General features: G+C 39.8%; 1 protein-coding gene across 3 annotated transcripts in view; it reads left to right on the top strand.

Annotated features, from left to right (window-relative positions):
* The window catches only part of LOC111579962 (chromaffin granule amine transporter), a 32,448-nt gene extending 15,725 nt beyond the window's left edge, over nt 1-16,723 (top strand). For all 3 annotated transcript variants that reach the window (XM_055011803.1, XM_055011801.1, XM_055011802.1), the window contains exons 5-19: nt 1,447-1,784; nt 1,970-2,094; nt 2,220-2,278; nt 2,350-2,433; nt 3,104-3,196; nt 4,511-4,600; nt 4,892-4,935; nt 5,744-5,804; nt 6,148-6,243; nt 6,821-6,899; nt 8,676-8,727; nt 10,205-10,268; nt 10,500-10,619; nt 10,713-10,846; nt 15,611-16,723. In XM_055011803.1, the coding sequence (XP_054867778.1) occupies nt 1,447-1,784; nt 1,970-2,094; nt 2,220-2,278; nt 2,350-2,433; nt 3,104-3,196; nt 4,511-4,600; nt 4,892-4,935; nt 5,744-5,804; nt 6,148-6,243; nt 6,821-6,899; nt 8,676-8,727; nt 10,205-10,268; nt 10,500-10,619; nt 10,713-10,846; nt 15,611-15,727 (1,556 nt within the window). In that variant the 3' untranslated portion in view covers nt 15,728-16,723. The remainder of the gene's footprint in view (nt 1-1,446; nt 1,785-1,969; nt 2,095-2,219; nt 2,279-2,349; nt 2,434-3,103; nt 3,197-4,510; nt 4,601-4,891; nt 4,936-5,743; nt 5,805-6,147; nt 6,244-6,820; nt 6,900-8,675; nt 8,728-10,204; nt 10,269-10,499; nt 10,620-10,712; nt 10,847-15,610) is intronic.
* Nucleotides 16,724-17,126: the final 403 nt, after the last annotated feature.

Genomic DNA, 17,126 nt, shown 5'->3' with positions numbered 1-17,126 from the left:
TGAGGTTATTGTCTTCTCTGTAATTTTTACACTTTACAAAGTTGGACCGGATTGGACCCTCTGGAGGGACGATTTTCACCCAAGATGGTTTTTATGTTGCTGACCAGCACGGTAAAAACCATATTTTCCTTCTTCAGTTGTTGGCTAAAAAAGTAACGCTGTTCTAAAGTAAGAAACGACAAAATGAACATAATCCAACTAAAACCTTTTCTTCTTAGAAAATGTGTCAAACCTATTAATTGATGATCAGAATACCTGGAGATTGTTAAAAGCTAATTGATGAGCTGATCATTGGTTGTAGTTTCAGCTGAATTCCTGCATGGAGACTCAGTAAACCAGATCTGTGACGCAACGGAAACCCTTGAGGTCAAAACTGTCGGCAGCTGTTAGTCAGAGCTGAATGTAAAGGCTGCAGAGGACAAGAATACACACACACACACACACACACACACACACACACACACACTGATAAAAACACACAAACACACACTCCTCACCTCCTGACCGTGAACTTTAAAGTCTTCTGTCAGAGTTCATGGTTGTCTCCTCCTGTCTTCTCTCAGGTCAAATCTTCTGCTCTTTTACTCTCAGCTCTCTGCTGCTGAGGCCCTTTATTAAATTGTCATATAGTTTTTTACGTCTACAAATCAATCTAGACTCTAAAATCAGTTACTGATGAGTCTAAAATACACATTTTATAGCAGTAACTTCTAAGTAAGTCGTTTTTCAAGCATAAAAGTCAAATATTATCCATCTTTAATCAGGGTAAACTTAATATTTTTGTATTTTGGACTGTTGCTCAGACAGAATAAGACGGTTAAACACATTAACGCTGAACTGTGGGAACCATCGCAGTTAGATCAGTTTCCCTCAGCCATCTGTTAAACCTTGTAGAAGTCTCCAAGAACTTTTCTCCGTTTAAAAGTCTCCTCCAGTCTTACTGTGGTGCAGCTGAGTGACTGTTCTCAGAGAGCTCAGTCCTCCTCCAAGGCTGCTCAGTCCTTGTATCATTTCCGATGGATAAGTCCTGATAGGTCCTCAGCGGTGGATTTGTAGTAGGATCACAATCATGTGATCGTCAGCAGGCAGCTGATGTAGTCTTCACTTGTTGTCATGGTTACAGTGACGCCGTGCTGCTATCTGGCAATGATGCAGAAATCTATAACCAATCCGTGGATCCAGACTATAAGCTGCATCACTACCAAAATCTAATCACTTGGTCCTTGTTGGCGGAGTAATAAAAATGTAGTCTGTGTTCTCCTGTGTTAAAGTTCAATGTTCTGTTGACCCATCCATCCCCCAGACCTCCTCCCTCTCTGGTTCTACCTGTATCACCCGACCAGAGGTTGCCACGGTAACAGGACAGTTTGTGACCATCATTAATTATCGTTATGATGTGTGACTGGATCAATAATCGTTTCTAATTTATCGATCTTCTTCCTTCAGTGCCGATCATCCCAACCTTCCTCTATGCCATGGAGCACCCCAGTCCTGAGCCCCAGACCGCCCAGCCCTCCCTGCTCCCTCTACCCGGCCTCGGTGCATCCCGCCTGGGCACCGCGCCCTCACAGCTCCCCTCCTCCGACCTTCCACGGCTGCCTCAGCCCAGCCGCGGTGCTCCAGTCCTGGGTACGGAGTCGGAGCAGCCTCCCTCCACCTTCCCTCCTCTGGTGTCTCTGTTTGACAACTCGACCTTCAGCCTGCAGGAGAACCGGGCCGAAGCCACGCCGGACACCAAACCTATGGACCCGACTGAACCGACCTCGGAGGTCAACGACACTGCTGTAGGTGGACAGCAGTTCATCATTTCATAATCAATTCATCAATGATCAATAATCATCTTCATTGCTGATCCATCAGGTTAACAGTCTGTCGTCTTTCCTCCTTTCTTTTACTTTGATCTCATTTGTTTCCGCTCCTTGTTTCCTCTCCTTGCTTCCTCTCCTCGTCTCCTTGTTTCCTCCTCCAGGAGTCCTCCTGTCTTCAGGACAGTGTTTTTCTTGAGGAGGAAAATGTTCGAGTTGGTTTGTTGTTTGCTTCTAAAGCTCTCGTCCAGTTGCTTGTCAACCCGTTTGTTGGTCCGCTCACCAACAGGTATCTCATTGTTATTTATTATTATTATTATTATTATTATTATTATTATTATTATTATTATTATTATTATTATTATTATTATTTTAGGTTTAAATCAGCGTTAATTTCCTGCTTCTGTCCTGCAGGATTGGTTACCACATCCCCATGTTTGCTGGTTTCATCATCATGTTTGTGTCGACCATCAGTAAGTCGTCATCCGATTTAAATAAAGGTTTTATTGAACAGAGTTTCCTCTGACGTCGTTGTGTTTGTCAGTGTTTGCATTTTCAGGAACCTACGCTCTGCTGTTCTTCGCTCGGTCTCTGCAGGGAATCGGCTCGTCCTTCTCCTCAGTGGCAGGTACACTTAACGGAATAATGTCACCTGTAAACTCACCTGTAATCAGAATACTGTCTCAAAAATGTAAGAAAATGAATAAAAAAGTCTCAAAAATGTAAAAAAAAAAGAATTAGAAAAGTCACAAAAATGTAAGAGAAAGAACAAAAAAGTCTCAAAAGTGTAAGAAAGTGAACAGAAAAGTCTCAAAAATGTAAGAAAACGAACAAAAAAAATCTCAAAAATGTAAAAAAATTAACACATAAGTAAAAATGTAAGAAAATTAATTAGAAAAGTCACAAAAATGTAAGAAAATAAACAAAAAAGTCTCAAAAATGAAAAAATGAACAATAAAATCTCAAAAATGTCAGATATTATTAATAAAATATAGAAAAACTTAACATGTGAAGAATATTAGCAAAAAATATATAAACAATTTTTGAGGAGAAATGTCTCGTTAAGTTTTGTACATTTTTAGTGGAAACAACATTTATTTTAACAGATCTCAGCATCAAACTTCCACATTAAATACATTTATTTATATTGAAATGATTTTATATTTGACTTGGATGTAGCTGTTAAATAACATCCAGGTTAAAATCAAACAAACAGCTGATATTGATAATTAATGTTATATTATTATTATTATTATTATTATATGTTTTAAGTGTGATTGTGAGCATTGTATCTTCAGGTCTGGGGATGTTGGCCAGCGTTTACACCGATGACGAGGAAAGAGGCATCGCGATGGGCGTGGCTCTGGGAGGACTGGCCATGGGAGTCCTGAGTAAGACCAACAGCTAATATTACTGTTAAACTACAGTAAAATACTGCAGCTGGTGTTGATATGTAAACAGTGAATGAAGCAGGAAATTCCTTGGATTGTTGGGTTTTCGTGTTTTTTTGCTCTTTCTGTCAAGTTAATCTCCACAGTTTTTCATTTTTGTGCTTTATTGTGTATTATAGTCAGGTAAGTGTTTTAGGTGATATTTGTAGGGTTTTATCCCTAATCTGTAAATTATTTTGGTAAAGTCTCACCATAAATAACACTATAAGGTCAATATTTACATTTTTGTGATTAATTCATAATGTCAAAGTTATTCCTTGTAATGGACAGAACTTTGGGTGTTGTTTTAAATAAGTGTCTTGACCTAATCTTTATTATCCAGATCTTTAGATTAAAATATGTATAAACCACCAAACCCCTTAAAACATTAAAGGATGGTTATTTTTATGGATAGGGAGCATTTTTTAATGGAATCAGTGTATGACAAATTGAATTAAAAATATCAATAATTCATTGGTAACTGATTCTTTTCTGTCAGTAATATAGCTGATTAAAACTATATATTTATCGATAGGGCAGAAGAAGAATGTACATGTCAGTGAATGTAGATCAGCTGTAGTTCCTACTTGTTCCACCAGGTGGAGCCTCTTCCTGTTTAATACTGTAGAGACCAGAGGAGGCGTCACTCAAACTACAACCAGAGAGTATTGTGGGAGATTAACTAGCAACGCGCACTGTTCTGGCCTGCAGCAGAATTTCGTGTGCTGCAGTGCCCCCTACAGATTATTCCGTAGAAATGATATTGAAGCAGGGCATTTTCGAAGAGAGTTTTTAGTGTTGGTCAGGTCATGAGAGGATCTGGATGTTGCTGCTTCTTCTCCTGCTGTTTTCATTTCAATGTTGTGGCCTTGGAAAGTACTTGTCTGTAAGTATCTCAGTTTGTTTGACTTGCCTTTTTCTATTGTGTATTTATGTAATGATTTATTCTGATTTCTATTTACAATTTGTTCTTGTTACAGTTTTACGGTTCAAATAAAGTGATCTTCAATCACAAGAAAAGTGACGCCTTGAGTTTTGAGGAATCACACGTTCGCTAGCTGTCTACCTATGAAAGAAGAAAACTCATAGGGAGGACAGTATACGCACCGTGACAAAGACTTTATGGGAGTTTAGCTACCAATGGGCACCATGACAAAGACTTTTGTAGGAGTTTAGCTAGCAACCGGCACAATGACAAAGACTTCATGGATACTTTCTGACTAATAAAACTAGCATGTTCAAAATGACACGGAATCATTCTTTGTTGTGTTTCAGTCGGAGCTCCATTCGGCAGCGTGATGTACGACTTTGTGGGGAAGAGCGCCCCCTTCCTGATCCTCGCCCTCCTGGCCGTGTTTGACGGAGGTGAGACTGTAAAGACTGAAGCTCTGAACCACCATAGGTTTCATTCTCAGACTAATCAGTCAGCTGTTTGGTCTCTAAAATGTGTTAAAATGGTGAAAAATGTGGATCAGAGTTTCCTTAAATGTTTTGTTTCATCCAAAGATCTTCAGTTTACTGTCACAGAAACCAGAAAATATTCACACTGAAGAAGCTGAAAAAACACAGTTTTACTTAAAAATTACTCATGAATTGTCTAAATAATTATCGATTATTTTAACAGATGAATCGTCTCCTGTCCTCTTTGTGTTGCAGCATTGCAGCTTTGCATCCTGCAGCCTTCAAAGATCTCTCCTGGGGTGAGTTCACCAACATCTGTGGCGAGAAGAATTCATAAACGTGATCAGTCAGATGATGATAATATGTCGTAACATCTCTTTATGTCAGGTCACAGTTTAGCTTATATACTGAGGTAAAGTTATCCTGGTATTTATGATGACGATTTACCTGTATAATTCAAATATTAAGGAAGAAAGTCCTTAAAAAAGTCATATAAAATACCACTTTATTACAAGAAATTGCGATAGTAAGATGAACCACCTAAGAGTCATTTTGAACTGACTTGGAGTCATTTTGAACCATCTAGGAGTCATTTTGAACCATCTAGGAGTCATTTTGAACCATCTAGGAGTCATTTTGAACCATCTAGGAGTCATTTTGAACCATCTAGGAGTCATCTTGAACCATCTAGGAGTCATCTTGAACCATGTAGGAGTCATTTTGAACCATCTAGGAGTCATTTTGAACCATCTAGGAGTCATTTTGAACCATGTAGGAGTCATTTTGAACCATCTAGGAGTCATTTTGAACCATCTAGGAGTCATCTTGAACCATCTAGGAGTCATTTTGAACCATGTAGGAGTCATTTTGAACCATCTTGGTGTCATTTTGAACCATCTTGGAGTCATTTTGAACTGTCTTGGAGTTGCTTTGAACCATCTTTGAATCATTTTGAAGTCTTGAGCCAGTCATTTCCAGTCAGAAGAAACCTGACTGGTCAAATAAAAACATCACTGTAAATCAAGTTTTGGTTTGTCTGTGAAAAATAAACTGAGGTTGTTCTAAAACTTGTCGTCTCAGTTTGTTGGTGTCCTGTTTGTGTTTCAGAGTGTGGAGGGAACGCCGCTACTGACGCTGCTGAAAGATCCGTACATCCTCATCAGTGCTGGTAAGAAGCTTCCACTCACCTGGTTTCTTACAGATTAACACCTGAACATCTGTTGGAGCTAACAGAGACTAAATATAAACTCCAGTACGAGAATCAGTACCAGCTGAGATCGCCTGTCTTCAGGTGGATGCAGGTTTAGATTTCAGCTTTATTTAAATGTTGGTGGACTGAGATCATAGCTGCTCTAATGAAAATACAGCAGGAATAAATGAACCAGAACAATCCTGTAAAGACATCATCTGAAATGAGAGGAATTCAGACTCTTCAGTTTGTCCACCAAACCAGGAAGAACAGGAGGAATGTGTTTTATTCCAGGTGTGTCTGTCTGTCTGCTCACCTGTAGGCTCTCTGTGCTTCGCCAACATGGGCGTGGCCATCCTGGAGCCCACACTGCCCATCTGGATGATGCAGACCATGTGCTCCCCTAAATGGCAACTTGGTACGATCCAGAGTCCGCTCCCCACTTCCTTCCTTCCTTCCTTCCTTCCTTCCTTCCTTCCTTCCTTCCTTCCTTCCTTCCTTCCTTCCTTCCTTCCTTCCTTCCTTCCTTCCTTCCTTCCTTCCTTCCTTCCTTCCTAAGGGGCGGCATGGCTCAGTGGGTAGAGTGGCCGTCTTGTAACTGGAGGGTTACCAGTTCGATCCCTGGCCTGGTGAGCTCATGTCCAGGTGTCCCTGAGCGAGACACCGAACCCCTACCTGCTCCTGATGGGTCATGGTTAGCGCCTTGCATGGCAGCTTCCACCATCAGTGTGTGAATGTGTGAGTGAATGGGTGAATGTGATGTATAATGTAAAGCTTTGGGTATCGTTTCAGGTATAGTAAAGTGCTATGTAAATACAGACCATTTACCATTCCTTCCTTCTGCATCTCTGCAAACTTTCTTAAAATTTTTTAAAGAAACTTCTATCTTAAGGATGAATGAGAATGTGAAGAGCTAATATTTTGAGTAATGAACCTGAATGCTGTTGAGCAGCTCTGTGGACGATGCTGCCTCTTACAGGTGTGTTGTGTTGCAGGTATGGCCTTCCTCCCTGCCAGCATCTCCTACCTGATCGGAACAAACCTGTTTGGAGTTCTGGCCAACAAGATGGGACGGTCGGTGGTATTTGTTGTTGTTGTGGAACACCTTTCACACCTGGATATTACCACTCAGAACAATCTAAAATTTGGATATCAACATGCCAAATTGTCAAAACCTGAATATTAACCTAGTATAGGTTCAAAGATCAACTTGTGACCAACGTAATAGTCAAAAACCTGAAATTATTGCCAAAAAATCTCAAAAATCTAGATATTGACACATAAACGTGTCAAATACCTGGGCATTAATGCAGAAAATTGTCAAAAACGTGGCTATGAGATAACAAAAGTGTAAACAACCTGGATGTTAATGTACAAGTGTTTCAAAAATCTAAATATTACCACATCTAAGTGTCAAAAAACCTGTAGTTTATCACACAAACATGTTAAAGACCTGGATGTTATCACACACAGGTGTCAAAAATGTAGATTTTACCAACTGAAAGTGTCACAAACCTGAATATTAATCCTCACAAATTTAAGAAACCTGGATATTACCACAGAAAAGTGTCAAAATCCAAGATATTACCACATGAAAACTTTTAAAATCTGGATATTACCATATAAAATTTTCAAAAATGTGGCTATTACCACATAAAATGTTCAAAAACCTGGATTTTACCACACAAAAGTGTCAAAACCCAAGATATTACCATATAACATTTTAAAAACCTGCATATTACCATATAAAATTTTCAAAAACCTGGATATTACCATATAAAAATTTAAAAACCTGGATATTACCATATAAAATTTTTAGAATGTGGATATTACCATATAAAAATTTCAAAAACGTGGATATTACCAGAAAAATGTATCGAAAATCTAGATATTAACCCTGAAAATGTCAAAAAACCTGGATGTTACCACACACAGGTGTCAAAAATGTAGAATTTCCACATGGAAGTGTCACAAAACTGAATATTAAACCTCAAAAATGTCACAAACCTGAATACTAATCCTCAAAAAATTAAAAAACCTGGATGTTACCACGCGAAAGTGTCAAAACTCTGGATATTACCATATAAAAATGTAAAAACCTGGATATTTCCATATGAAATTATCAAAAAACTGCAATATTTATCTACAAAGCGTATAAAATCCTGCATATTGATGTGTAATTTTAAGAGTTAACATGCTGATTGCAACTGTTTGATCCTGGAAATCTCATCCTGCAGTGGAAAGATGTCTCATCTTTGAGAAGTCCAGTTTAGTATCTTTGGGACGGACCTTTGATGGGATGTTTGAAGGTTAGAATCAAAAGATGGTGATTGTTTTTGAACAGATCTAACAGAGACCCAGTGAATCAGGGATCTCTGAAGGAACTCTTAACTTGTTAAAAATCAACAGAACAACCACAAAAAATGCCAAAAGAAGCATGGAGCATCTAAAGAATGATTCTCCAGAAACCTTTCGAGTCCAGAAGACGAGGTTTTAAGGTTCAGGTTGGAAATGGTTCGGCTCTGGCCTCAGGGATCAATAACGTCTGATTCTGAAAAGTTTCAATGGACTGTTTGAGTTTCTGTCTTCACCGTATGAAAACCTTTCTCCAACACTTTGATGATCATAAATGTTGTTTCTGTATTAATCGGTAAAGATAAACTCAGACTCCTCTAGCAGAACTTAATCTCTCCTCTCCGGTTTTTAAGCTCCACAATGATGAAGACGTTTCCTGGGACTCCGTTCAGCAGTTAAATCAGCAGATTAACTCTTCTGGAAACTGGATCTTAAGTCCTGTTCAGACCTGATCCTGGCGCTTTCTGGTAACTGCTGCTGGTTTTGTGTTTCCAGGTGGCTCTGCTCCATGTTGGGGATGTTCATTGTTGGAGTCAGTCTGCTGTGTGTGAGTACCACCTCATCCATCCATCCATCCATCCAAGCAATCATCCAACCTCATCCATCCATCATCCATCCATTCATCCATCCACCCATCCAATCATCCAACCTCATCCATCCATCCATCCATCCATCCATCCATCCATCCATCCATCCATCCAATCATCCAATCATCCAATCTCATCCATCCATCCATCCAACCATCCAATCATCCAACCATCCAATCATCCAACCTCATCCATTCATCCATCCAATCATCCATCCAATCAGCCAACCTCATCCATCCATCCATCTAATCACCCATCCAATCATCCAATCATCCAACCATCCAATCATCCAACCTCATCCATTCCATTCCTCCATCCAATCATCCAACTAATCATCCATCCATCCATCCATCCATCCAACCAATCATCCATCCAATCATCCAACCATTCAATAATCCATCCTCATCCATTAATCCATCCAATCATCCAACCAGTCATCCATCCATCCAACCAATCATCCAATCATCCAACCTCATCCATTCATCCATCCAATCATCCATCCATCCAACCAATCATCCATCCATCCAATCACCCAACCTCATCCATCCATCCATCCAATTATCCAACCATCCAATCATTCAACCTCATCCATCCATCATCCATTCAATCATCGAACCTCATCAATCCATCCATCCAATCATCCAAACATCCAACCATCCAATCATCCAACCTCATCCATCCAACCATCCAACCTCATCATCCATCCAACCAATCATCCAACCAACCATCCAATCATCCAACCTCATCCATTCATCCAACAATCATCTAACCATCCAATCATCCAACCTCATCCATCCATCCAACCAATCATCCATCCATCCAACCATCCAACCAATCGTCCAACCATCCAATAATCCAACCTCATCCATTCATCCATTCAATCATCCAAGCAATCATCCATCCATCCAACCAATCATCCAACCAATCATCCAATGATCCTACCTCATCCATTCATCCATCCAATCATCCAACCTATCATCCATCCATCTATCCAATCAATCATCCAACCAATCATCCATTCAATCATCCAACCAATCATCCAACCTCATCCATCCAACCAACCAATCATCCATCCATCCATGAATGAATTGATCACCCGTTCATCATCCAGTCGTTTGTCCATCAGTTCATTCATCTTAGTCCAACCATCCATCCAAAGATCGATCTGCTAATCCAAACACCTAATCAATCATCCATCCATTCATCCAGTAATCTGTCTATCCAACCCATCATCCATCTATTGATCAGTCATCCATTCATTCCTTCACTCATCCATCTAAGAGAGCTGAGCCTTTGATTTTTACTTTCCTTAAATTAATTCGCTCACTAAGTTTCTATTTATTAGCATTTTTAAATTCACATTTTAACAGCAGTAACGTGTGTTTATGTTTGTATTTATGTTTGTGTGTTTATGTTTGTATGTTTATGTGTTTGTAGGTTCCTTTTGCCACCAGCATCTACGGTCTGATTGGACCAAACGGAGGTCTGGGCTTTGCTATCGGTGACTATCAAACATTTTCATTTATTTTTAATTTTCAAATATCAAAGTTCTTCGACATCATTAATCAATAAGTAAACATAATTAACTTGGATGTTTTGTTTGATTACGTTTGATCCTGGATCCTGGATTTCACTCGAGTTTCTTGACCTGACGTGAACTTGGTGGATTTGTTGAAAAATGAGCCTCATGTTGTTGTGTTACCGTGGTGACAGCCGTGTTGTGGTGCTTCAGGTATGGTGGACTCCTCCATGATGGCCATCATGGGTTACCTGGTCGACATCCGCCACGCCTCCGTCTACGGCAGCGTCTACGCCATCGCTGACGTGGCTCTGTGTATGGGCTTCGCTATCGGTAACGGATTAGATCATTGATCTGTCATCTCCAGATAAAGACACCAGCAGATCCATCATCTTCAGGAAGTAACTGGTGTTTGTGTTGTTCCAGGGCCGTCCACAGGGGGCGCTCTGGTCCAGGCAGTGGGTTTTCCCTGCCTCATGGTGTTTATCGGAGTCATCAACATCCTGTACGCTCCACTCTGCTTCCTGTTACGTAACCCTGAAGTCCGAGAGGAGAAAATGGTAAATATACATCTGGAAACATCAGGAGACGTTACAGGGTCTCTTCTAGCTAGTCTGTTCTAGCTAACTACTAGTTAGCTACGTGTCACCGGTTCACTACTAGTTAGCTGCTGTTTGCAGACTGCACTAAAGACAGAAATACTTGTGTCCTGTATCGTCTCCAGCAGCAGTGAAAACATTCTTGTGTAATATCACTTAAATTCTCACTCTCAATATTTGCATTATTTCTAAGTACAACAGCAGAATATTTACTCCGATGAAGAATTAAAAACAAATCCAGTACAAGAACTAAATTAAACATTCAGGCTCCAAAGTCTAACTGATGAACATGGTTCTAAATGAGCTGAGAACAGCAGAACGTTCTCAGTCCTGGACCTATGGACTGGTTCTATCTATGTCTGCATCACAGCTCCACATGGAGAAGAACTGAACAGAGGAAGAGAAACATCTGACTGAGAGACTCGACAAAGATGGAAAAGATCCAGGAAGATCAGTGAGAAACTAAAAACCAGTGAAGCACAGAATCAGCAGGAATCAGGAGGTCTAGAAGGAGTCATAGTACCACTAATCAGGAGGTCTAGAAGGAGTCACAGTACCACTAATCAGGAGGTCTAGAAGGAGTCACAGTACCACTAATCAGGAGGTCAAGAAGGAGTCATAGTACCACTAATCAGGAGGTCTAGAAGGAGTCACAGTACCACTAATCAGGAGGTCTAGAAGGAGTCACAGTATCACTAATCAGGAGGTCTAGAAGGAGTCATAGTACCACTAATCAGGAGGTCTAGGAGTCACAGTACCACTAATCAGGAGGTCTAGGAGTCACAGTACCACTAATCAGGAGGCATAGAAGGAGTCATAGTACCACTAATCAGAGCTCATCTTTGGCCAGATGAAGATCAATGAGTTGGGCTCAGATGGAGTCCAGATGTTTGGTGAGAATCTGACCAGGACTACCACAGTGGATGCATAGTCCTGACAGTGAAGCACGGAGGTGGCGGTATGATGATCTGGAGCTGCAGAAATGAGTGGACCCTGGTTTGCTCCATGCTGAGGAGGATTGAGTCTCATCAGAAATAAAGGAGGACATATGAAGGACTAAAGAAGCAGTTTGTACTTTGACATCAGAGAGAATACTCTACTATTAGAAGTAATCAGATTACTGATCATTAACATTGAAGTGATGTACTCAGGGTTCCTGCTGCTGTACGCTGGTCTAACAAACCGACTGTTAACAGTTAAACGAGTAAAGCCTCTGACCAACGTCCAGACCAGGAGAGGTGACCTGGTTATAATGCTGTCCTAAATAATAATAATAATAATAATAATAATGATAATAATAATAAAGAGAACAACTGCAGCTGGAAGGAGCTGCTGAGGTTTAAATCCTGTCCTTTATGAGATAAAATGAGGAAAACAACAAACAAACCAGAGTTGATGTACTTCTGAGTCCGTTTGAAGCCTCTTCCTGTCACCTCTGAAACCTGAGAGCCTCTGTGTGCTGATTGGTCACCTCAGTGAAAACAGATGATGTCATCGGACTTACCTGGAAAGGTTTTAACCCTCTGATGCATAACCTGGGTCAAAAGTGACCCAAATCCAATGGAAAATGGGTATCTCCTGATGTGGTCTACACATCAAAGGGTTAAATCAGCTGCAGTCTGAACAGGAAGCAGGAAGAGTGCATTTGTGTGTATATATATATATATATATATATATATATATATATATATATATATATATATATATATATATATATATATATATATATATATATATATATATATATATATATATATATATACATATGATCACTGTGGTGAAACCTTTCATCAGTGAGAAGTTCGGCAAGAAGATCCAGTTCGTTCAGAGTCTCCAGCAGCTCTCCCAGTTCATCCCCACAGACCGGCTTCAGATCCCCGACGCCATCCGACACTTTAATGTGTATATATATATATATATATATATATATATATATATATATATATATATATATATATATATATATATATATATATATATATACATATATATATATATATATACATATATATATATATATATATATCTGTGTGTGTGTGTGTGTGTGTGTGTGTGTGTGTGTGTGTGTGTGTGTGTGTGTGTGTGGAGTCATTACACAGCGATTAGACTGATCACAGATCAGAGGCTGCTGCCTTCAAAGCTGCAGAGGAAACATTTCTGCTTAATACTCCTTCAATTACACACACATTACACACACTTATTGATCTGTGTGTGTTTACAGAGTGTGTGTGTGTGTGTTTACAGTATGTGTGTGTTTACAGTGTGTATGTGTGTGTTTACAGTATGTGTGTGTTTACAGTGTTTGTGTGTTTACAGTGTGTGTTTACAGTGTTTGTGTGTTTACAGTATGTGTGTGTTTACAGTATGTGTGTGTGTTTACAGTATGTGTGTGTTTACGGTGTGTGTGTGTGTGTGTTTACAGTGTGTGTGTGTTTACAGTGTGTGTGTGTGTGTTTACAGTATGTGTGTGTTTACGGTGTGTGTGTGTGTGTGTTTACAGTATGTGTGTGTTTACAGTGTTTGTGTGTTTACAGTGTGTGTGTGTGTGTGTGTGTTTACAGTGTGTGTGTGTTTACAGGGTGTGTGTGTGTGTTTACAGTATGTGTGTGTGTTTACAGTATGTGTGTGTTTACAGTGTGTGTGTGTGTGTGTGTGTTTACAGTGTGTGTGTGTGTTTACAGTATGTGTGTGTTTAGTGTGTGTGTGTGTTTACAGTGTGTGTGTGTTTACAGTGTGTGTGTGTGTGTGTGTGTGTGTGTGTGTGTGTGTGTGTGTACACAGTGTGTATGTGTTTACAGTGTGTGTGTTTACAGTGTGTGTGTGTGTTTGCAGTGTGTGTGTGTTTACAGTGTGTGTGTGTTTACAGTGTGTGTGTGTTTACAGTGTGTGTGTGTGTGTTTACAGTGTGTGTGTTTACAGTGTGTGTGTGTTTACAGTGTGTGTGTGTTTACAGTGTGTGTGTGTGTTTACAGTTGGTGTGTGTGTGTTTACAGTGTGTGTGTTTACAGTGTGTGTGTGTGTGTTTACAGTGTGTGTGTGTGTTTACAGTGTGTGTGTGTGTTTACAGTGTGTGTGTGTGTGTGTTTACAGTGTGTGTGTGTGTGTGTTTACAGTGTGTGTGTGTTTACAGTGTGTGTGTGTGTTTACAGTGTGTGTGTTTACAGTGTGTGTGTGTGTGTGTTTACAGTGTGTGTGTGTGTTTACAGTGTGTGTGTGTGTTTACTGTGTGTGTGTGTGTGTTTACAGTATGTGTGTGTTTACAGTGTTTGTGTGTTTACAGTATGTGTGTGTTTACAGTGTGTGTGTGTTTACAGTGTGTGTGTGTTTACAGTGTGTGTGTGTTTACAGTGTGTGTGTGTTTACAGTATGTGTGTGTTTACAGTGTTTGTGTGTTTACAGTATGTGTGTGTTTACAGTGTGTGTGTGTGTGTTTACAGTGTGTGTGTGTTTACAGTGTGTGTGTGTGTTTACAGTGTGTGTGTGTTTACAGTGTGTGTGTGTTTAGTGTGTGTGTGTGTGTTTACAGTGTGTGTGTTTACAGTATGTGTGTGTTTACAGTGTTTGTGTGTTTACAGTGTGTGTGTGTTTTTACAGTGTGTGTGTGTGTGTTTACAGTGTGTGTGTGTTTACAGTGTGTGTGTGTTTACAGTATGTGTGTGTTTACAGTGTTTGTGTGTTTACAGTATGTGTGTGTTTACAGTGTGTGTGTGTGTTTACAGTGTGTGTGTGTGTTTACAGTGTGTGTGTGTTTACAGTATGTGTGTGTTTACAGTGTTTGTGTGTTTACAGTATGTGTGTGTTTACAGTGTGTGTGTGTGTTTACAGTGTGTGTGTGTGTTTACAGTGTGTGTGTGTTTACAGTATGTGTGTGTTTACAGTGTTTGTGTGTTTACAGTATGTGTGTGTTTACAGTGTGTGTGTGTTTGTATAATCAAACACGTTGCAGTAAATGTTCGTTATTTAATCTCAGATCATTTCCTCTCTTATTTCTCATCGTGTCACTGATCCAGAATCTGTCAGACAAACAGATCGATCATTTCTGATTTTTGGGGAGTTGAAATATAACTCCGCTCGGATCAGACGATTGATCAACACTTCAGTTTTTGTGGTTCAACTTGTCCAACCTGCTCAGTTCTGAAAGTTCAACTAAAATAACTTCACTCTTTTCTGGTTCCCAGTATTTCATATGAAACTATTTTATGAGTTTAGTTTTCTATTTCTGAGCTGCAGCTGCTTACGGTTCTGAAAACATCACTGGTTAACTTCTGATTCTAGGTTTGGTTGGTAAAGTGCTCAAAGATGGAACTCCAGATCCTGAATCAGTGACATGATGAGAAATAAGAGCGAAAACTTCAGGTTTTTATCTTTAATATTTCCTCAGATATCGTTCAAACAGACTCATATTTAATGAGAATATAACCTGCTGAACGTGATTTTAGAACAAATGTTGAGATGGAAAATATTCACAAATATCTCCTTATATACATCCATGTTTATACTGAAATAAGTGACGCAAACGGAGAAAAGACGAACACAAATAAGACACAAAACTAAACTAAATCAGACAAAATGAAAGAAATTAAAAGCTACCTGTCAGAGTGTAAATAGTTCAATATCTCCAGAATTGTTGGTAGAACCTGTGGACTCTTTAGAACATGCTGGTCCAGTTTGTGTAGAATAAATAAATAAATAAGTTAATAAATCATTAAATGTTGTGTGTTTCAGGCCATCATCGACCAGGAGTGTGTGATGCACAGGAAAAGCTACAACACACACAAGGAGAGTCGAGAGTTTCCTCTGAGCGACTACAGTGAAGAAGAAGAAGAAGAAACAGAGGAGTGACACACAAAGACACACGCATAGACACACACACATAGATACACACACGTATACACACACACATAGATACACACATGTATACACACAGACACAGACACACACACACAGATACACACACATCCCTGCGTGTCCATGTTCTCTCCATGTTCTTCTTCAGACGTGTTCACTGTAATGTTCTCTGATATCAGATAATAAACTGGTTCCACTGCAGGACGCCTCGTTAACTACAGCTGGTGGTTTGCTAAGCCCCGCCCTCCAGCCTGCCAAGCCCCGCCACTCCAGTCTGTCAAGCCCCGCCCATCCAGTCTGCTAAGCCCCGCCCCTCCAGTCTAATTGCCTTCACTAATTATTATATATTATTATAGCAGAATCATCCTGACATCAAACATGAACCAGGATGAACGTCATGATGGAGATCACTGAGATGTCAGATGATTCCAGAGAACATCAGCTCACTGTCAGGACCATCCATCCACTGTGGTCCACTTGGTCAGGTTCTCACCAACATCTGGACTCTACCTGAGCCCAAATAAGCTATCTCCATCTGACCAAAGATCAGCTCTGATTAGTGGTACCATGACTCTTTCTATACCTCTTGATTAGTGGTTCTATGGTGCTAATGTTAATCCTCCCTGTAGGCAGAATGCTAGTTAGCCTTACATGCTAACATTAGCTTTAACAGTTTAACAAATCAGACATTGTTGTTCAGGTGTGTTTTTGTTTTGTAAAGACTCTATTAGGGTTTAGTTTAGTAAACAACCAGCTGCTGTTGATGAGACTAAAGTTATTTTTGTACAGTGAATAAATTCTCCTCCAGTGGTTTGTCAACGTTCTGACTCTACGTATCTCAGACGGTGGAACAGAGGACGTTCTGCTTTAAGTCGTTAACTTTAGAGATCGTTTCGTTAATTAAAGGGATTTATTGTGAGTTTATTTTAAAGACGTGCTGATGTGAACCTGACTTTTGACCTATAACCATTAAAACCTGCTTCACCCGAACTCACCTGGACTCACCTGTTCACCTGTGTGTGTGTGTGTGTGTGTGTGTGTGTGTGTGTGTGTGTGTGTGTGTGTGTGTGTGTGTGTGTGTGTGTGTGTGTGTGTGTGTGTGTGTGTGTGTGTGTGTGTGTTCATGCTTCTTATCTGCTCTTTAATTTCCTGTCAGGAGGAAAAGTAAACAGGAGGCGGATGAATCAGAGACTTCCTTCCATAAAGACTCATTTCTCAAACACACTGATTATTATTAGCATTAGCATTGGTATTAGCGCTGGAGCAAACCTAAGTTAGATCACAGGAAGTTCAGGTCTGTTTGTTAATTCTGACTCAGTGAACGTTCAGGAGGTTTTGGATGTAAAGTTAAAAGAGTCTTGAGCTAATCTCAAGCTATCCTAAACCCTAAGCT

The sequence above is a fragment of the Amphiprion ocellaris genome, chromosome 6 (genome assembly GCF_022539595.1).
Source record: "Amphiprion ocellaris isolate individual 3 ecotype Okinawa chromosome 6, ASM2253959v1, whole genome shotgun sequence".
NCBI classification, from domain to species: Eukaryota; Metazoa; Chordata; class Actinopteri; family Pomacentridae; genus Amphiprion; species Amphiprion ocellaris.
The sequence above is the reverse complement of the archived record's forward strand: the minus strand, read 5'-3'. Positions and strand labels throughout refer to the sequence as shown.